Source organism: Frankliniella occidentalis, unplaced genomic scaffold (assembly GCF_000697945.3).
Source record: "Frankliniella occidentalis isolate FOCC.00 unplaced genomic scaffold, Focc_3.1 Scaffold34, whole genome shotgun sequence".
Classification (NCBI taxonomy): domain Eukaryota; kingdom Metazoa; phylum Arthropoda; class Insecta; order Thysanoptera; family Thripidae; genus Frankliniella; species Frankliniella occidentalis.
Genome location: NW_026267164.1, coordinates 414,448 through 420,508, shown reverse-complemented (window position 1 = coordinate 420,508; position 6,061 = coordinate 414,448). Strand labels below are relative to the sequence as shown.

Genomic DNA, 6,061 nt, shown 5'->3' with positions numbered 1-6,061 from the left:
CCCCCCTCCCCATGCCGGTTGGCTGGACCGGATCGCCGGGTCGCCGGTCTACTGAGATTTCTCCACGCCCAGCTCGGCCCCAATAGGCTGCCGTCTCCAAACTCCACGGAGCCGGCTAATGGTGCGAAGGAGGGCCAAGTTCTGGTCCTGTGGTAATATGCAGCGGGGCCCCGGGCCGAGGAGAGGACACGCCCTCCACTTGATGGAGTGGTATCGATACTGAAATCATCGATTTAGGGGGGTACGGTGGGGCAGGAGGGAGGGCGGAGGCACGGCCAAGCACAAGCACGGTCACAAAGGACAGGCCCGGGGACGGCAAGACGCTTATCAGTGGCGGCCGGGGCCCCGATTGGATTGGATTGGCCTCATTGGGGTGAGGTCCAGCGTGTCTCCGTCCCATCCCCGGGGCCCGGCCGGCCGACCAACATCCCTACGAGGGCGAGCGGCCGAACCCGCCCCACCCGCCGAGAGGAAATGATTTGGCGGTCGTGCGGGCGAGGGAGCGTTACTGGTGCTGGTGACGGTAGCTATGATGACGATGATGATGACTATAATGACAACGATGGTAATGACGACGATGGTGATCATGATAATGATGATGATAACGATCACGGTGAAAACTGTTCCTTGATATCCAAGGACCATCGGAAGGATTCAAGGGCGGGATAGGGAAAATTGCATGGGGCGTCCTTGAATCGTTCCGATGGTCCTTTGACAAGAAGGAACAATTTTAACAGTGATAATTACGATGATGACGTCGGCGATGGTAATGATGATTGACGATGAAGGCGGCGACAATGAAACATTGAGGAAGCGCTCTGCACGCACGACGCCGCAGAGTGATCAATTTATGAGATGGTAATGGAGTGAGTTGGGCCGGTCCAGCCACACACACGAGTGTGCGGGACTGACTGGTCAGCACTAGAGGGGGGGGGGGGGCAATCACGGGCCGTTAGGGCGGGCCGGGCCCGTTTGGGTGCGTTCTGCAAGCGCTGCACGCGGCCCGCTGGCCCCGCTCCCACCGCCCCGGTGCGGCACGCTGCGCTAGCTAGCGCTGCGGACCCTGCGGACCCTGCGGACCCTGCGGACCCTGCGGACCCTGCGGACCTGCTGCAGTGCGCGCCTGGTGCGGAATGGCCGATGGGAGTCACCCCTCCAAAGAGAAGCGAGCGTGCTCCGTCCGTGTAGGGATACCCAGCCTCTGCAGGGCCCCGGCGTGCAGGAGGCGGGAGGCGGGGCGTGTTTCGAATCAGGGCATCCTTTCTCCCTGCGGGGTGGCCATTACCAGTGCGCGGGGGCCGCTCGTACCACGGCGGGTGTGAGCAGCGATCGCTATACTGGGAAACATAAATGACTCGACTCGCAGCGACTCGCAGGCGGCTTGATTTATTCTAGAAAGGAAGGGTTTGAACCTCATTTCTTTTAGAGTATGTACATTCATAAAACAGTTCCGATGATTCAATGGAAATAAAGTGTGAATACTTCTCTCGAATCAATGGAATTTCGAATTTCATTGATTCAAGGGAAAGATTCCTTGAAAGATCCTTCGGATCCTTCCCCATAGGTTAATGGAAAATTGCTTCAAGTTGCGCTAAAACTCTATTATATTTTCCATTGGTGAAATTATTTTCCATTGATCTAAGGGATTCCCCATTAATTTAATGAAGCTATTTTCTGGGTGTAGCACTAAGAAAGACAAATATTGTTTCCGTATTGTTGCTTTGCTTAATTCTTCAGGTTCAGCGGGGGTGTTAAAGCTGTCCCATATTTAATTTTTGGACTCAACTGTGTGTAACCCGACGCACTCAGCGCGTTAATAAGTGATGTGTGTTGTGCTTGGTGCGCAGGCGTACGAGGAGCTGGAGCGGGTGCTGGCGCTGCGCAACGTCTGCATCGCCGTCAAGGAGAAGCTGGAGAAGGACTCGGGGGTGGCCGATGAGGAGTCCTACGACAAGATCGTCGACAACCTGCTCAGCAAGCCCCGAGCCCGCGGTGAGTATTATCCCGATAGTACCTGCAGTGAGCGGCGTACCCCAGCACCACCACCCCCACCTACCCCCACCACCCTCCACCGGCAACGTCGGCAGCGGAGCGGCGCTCAGCGCTCGTAAAAGCGGCGGCAGCGGCATTCCGACGGAAACAAAAGAGGCAGGGGGCCTCCTCGGCCCTCCAAGGAAATCTGACCTGGGCTGTCTCCTATTCTCTTCCAACCCGTGAAGTAAGACGTAATGGTGCCAGCTCCTGCTCCCGCCCGCCTCCCCCAGGGCCCCGGCCCCGGCCAGGGCAAAGCGCTCTATCCTTTTCTTCCCCTCCATTTCCGTCCTAGCTGCCCCCCTCCCCCTTGCCCCTGAACCTGAACAGCAGTCCTGTCTTACAAGGTGTCGGTCGGTCGGGACCTCTGCACTTTACTCTGTACTCGCCCAGCCCCGCCCAACGCCCACCCCTTCCTGCCGCGGAGACGTTCGTGTATTCATCGAAGGCGCCTCGCCTCGCCGACCGGAGGCGCGTTGTTGAGCGGAGAGAGCGGAGGAGGAGAGGGAGAGGGGGAGGGAGAGGGGGAGGGAGGGGGTGAGACGGAGAGCGGCACGCAGCGCCTCACCCCCAATGGCGCGCTGCGGCGGCGCGGCGCCTGTTTTCATAGGGAAAGGGGATCGCGCGGTGAGAGAATCCAGGCGAACAGGCGAGACTGGAAGAAGAAAAGCACCCCCGCCCGACAGCGGCGATGAATACCGAGGAGATATGTGCTCCCCGACCCCCTCCCTCCCACAGCTTTTTGTTATTGTTCTCTCAATCCACATGGATTAGGCTGCGCTGCGGGCGCGGAGTGTTGCGCTGCATTGTGTGCCGCAGATGAAAAGCGGGGAGGAGCAGCCGCGCGTTACGGTCCAGCGCACCTCCCCCGGCCGTCGCGCCACAGCCCGAGCGTGCAACAAAGATGTTGGATACTAGTAGGTGCTCGACATTCGTAGGCGTGGGTGACCAACATGTCGTAAGTGTTCATTCAACACGTCTCGAGAATCGAGATCACGGCCATGAGTTTGTAACGGCTGTCAGCCGGATGAACACTTTTTTCTGAAACGACCGGGTAATGTGCAGCTGGCTGGCCGAATAACGACGCGCTGGTGCTGACGGTACCCGGAACCCTGGGCGGGGGCGGCGGTCCTCTGCAAAACACGGCGTATTTCAAACTACACGGGGCGCGTCTAATGACGTACACGACGGCGCGCGGAGGGAGGCCGTGGAGGGCGGGCTCCTCTACAACAATGTACACGGGGACGGGGCCCAACCCAGCCCAGCGGGCCCAGCCCGCCCCAGGCAACACGCCACGGCCCTGCTGCCGCCTTCTCCCACCTCCCCTCGCCCCGCCCCGCCCCGCCGCTGTTCGTCCGCCGCCCGGCTGTTAAAGCTATTCCGCGCCATATTCTTGAACCGTAAACGAGATTGGTCCGCCGATAGGGGCGTCGTCCGCCGGGCCGGGCGCGCGGGGCGGGGGGCGCGGAGTGGGGCCGATAGGGGCGCGGGCGCCTCGGGGGTCGCAGGGCCACGGGGCGCACCTTTTTACGATGGAGTGTGGAGTAGAGCGGTCCGATACACACCGAGGGCCCGTCGGCCATGGCTCTTACGGGGGAGAACGAGGGAGACGGCGGCACGAGCGGGGATTGAGAGAGAGAGAGAGAGAGAGAGAGAGAGAGAGGGGGGGGGGGGAGCGCCTCCGCTACATGCACGCGGCCGTGCTTATCCAGATCCGATGTCGTCGGCAGGCAGGGTCGGGTCGGGCAGGGTCGGGCGGGGTGCGTCTGGACCGTCTGGGCCGGACAGCCAAGGCTGTTATTTGCACGGTGATGACGACGACAGCCGCTATTTGCAGAAGAGAGGAGCGGTCCACGATAAATCGTGCCAGCAGCAGGTGCCCGTCGCGGAAAGGCCGTATTGCACTAGACGGAGGCCGCCGCCGAGATAACCGCCTATCGTTTTGGTTGACTGGGAAGCATCCTGAAAGGACAAACATTACGAAACGGACAGATCCCTCTGCTTGCTCTCCAAACGCCTGGTGGGTAGGCAACATCTTGCCCACAGTGCACGCGTGTACTGCGGGCTGGCCTACCTCGAGTGTCGCAGGCGCTATCCCCCGCGATTTGCCGAACAAATCTGAGACAGACGTACTCTCTGGACGATCGGGTGGTGGAACCATCCCCTTCACCGCTATCACCATAATGCTCCCCATCGCTGTGCTGGTTGGTTGTGTGGGGTTGTGCAGCGACTCCTAGCGGACTAACTACCCTCATGTCCGTCCAGGCCGCCGAGCCGAGGGTCCGCCCGGTCCGACCCATCCTGGCTGATTAGCCGGTCAGCCGGAGCGCGCCCGGCCCGGCCGGATACGGCCCCGGGACTGGGGAGCAGCCACTTCCACGCCGATAACCTCGCATGGAGATAGGAGCGGCGAGCGAGGCGCAGGCAGAGGAGGGGAGGAGCAGTAGGACAGGGGCCGGCGTCCTTCTCTGCCCTGCCCGCGGAAAGAAGCTCGTTAGTGCATTTGAACCGTGAGACGGGGCGGGCAGGGAGGACTGCGTTCGTTAGTTTGGTGCCGTCGTTTGGAAAGGGCCGCCAACTCCTCATCCAATCAGAAGCCGCTCCAGGGGAAGAGGAGTGTTGGAGAAGAATGCCAGCAGCCATAGCGCGGCGAGCGCGGCCGCGGCAGGGCGGCAGGGGCGCACAGCTGTTGCTCTCGCCACCCGAAGCCCGGCGGGCCCGCGCCGCCCACGCCAAGAGGGGTGTGTGGGAGGCGGGGGCGGCGGGGCCCAGTGCGTCTGGGGAGACTTGATAAGCGCGACCCAGCCAACCTTCCACCTTCCCCGGCCGAGGCAGGGCACGGCAAGGCCGGGGCCCCGGGCTTGGCCCCGGGGTAGGACCCGCTGCTCCGCGCCCCCGTCGCCCCAGTGGCGTAGCGTGGCGCCGCCGGCCCCAGCCGAGCCCTGCCGACGAGCCCTGCCGAACCCGACCGAGCCATGGCCGAAGCGAACCGAACGGAACAGACCCGCGGCCCGCGGGTGCTGCGTGGCGTGGCGTGGCGTGGCTGCCGAGCGCGCCAAGCACAGGGCCGGTCAGCTACGCCTGGCGGCCAAAAAATCAATTTCCCCTCTCTTCTCTCCCTCTTAGGCTTAGGAGATAGAGAGGGCCGTGCGAGCCAGGTGGGGTCGCACGGAGAGCTGAGGATCACGCCCAACGCCCATCCCCCTCCCCCTCTCTCCCTCGGCCACACCGACAAAGACCTCCGTAACTGGCGCCTGGCACCGCGTTCAAAATGGGCACGGCTGCAATCAGCTGTGATGCTCTGCTCTGGTGCTCGGGCGCGGCGGCCACGGCGGCAGCGATCCGTCTCTGTCGGCCACCTGTTGGGACACGTGCTGAGCAGGCCGCCACCTCCCCTCCGACATCAAACTACAAATATTAGCCGGAAGCAGAATGCTGCACATCGCGCTCCAATCTCGTCCCGAGTAGAGGTCCTAGCCAGCGGGAAAGTGGAGAGAAACGGCGCCGTGAGGCGGCAGGAAAGACTTTCAAGGTTATATAGACTGGTTTTAAAGTTTCTGTCCACCTCTCGTCGGGTTTGGGAGACAAAGAGGCGCGCCGGGGGATGTTGCGAGTGTATTAAACGTCTCAGGTTAGGGAAGGTGCGAGTGAGCTTGTGCGTGGAAGACGGATCCCCAAAAGAAACTTAGTGGCTCGGCACGGCCTTGAGAGTGTTCTCCTTCTCTCTCTCGCACACTCTACTGGCCTACTGGCAAAGCCTCGGCCTCCCCACACAACACCAAGCTTTTCCATCGGAGCTTTCTGTGTGTTAGGCCGACGGAAGGGGGGAGGCGCGGTCAGTTAAAACACCGCAAGGCTATAATCCAACGCCAAAGAAGTGAAAGCATTGCGAGTGCGCGTAAATATCAATAAACAATCCGTTCCGCCAATACCATTGCGAGGCGCAGAGTTATTATACGACGGAAAGGAAGGAGGAAGGAGGACGCCTCGCAGCCGCCTTTATAAGCGGAGCGAGCGGGGAGGGGAGGGG

The 6,061-nt window shown here is 61.5% G+C and overlaps 1 protein-coding gene across 1 annotated transcript in view; it reads left to right on the top strand.

Annotated features, from left to right (window-relative positions):
* The window catches only part of LOC113211985 (metabotropic glutamate receptor 6-like), a 52,640-nt gene that overhangs the window by 34,694 nt on the left and 11,885 nt on the right, over window positions 1–6,061 (top strand). The window contains exon 2 of the mRNA XM_052266011.1: window positions 1,848–1,992. Within this exon, the coding sequence (XP_052121971.1) occupies window positions 1,848–1,992 (145 nt within the window). The remainder of the gene's footprint in view (window positions 1–1,847; window positions 1,993–6,061) is intronic.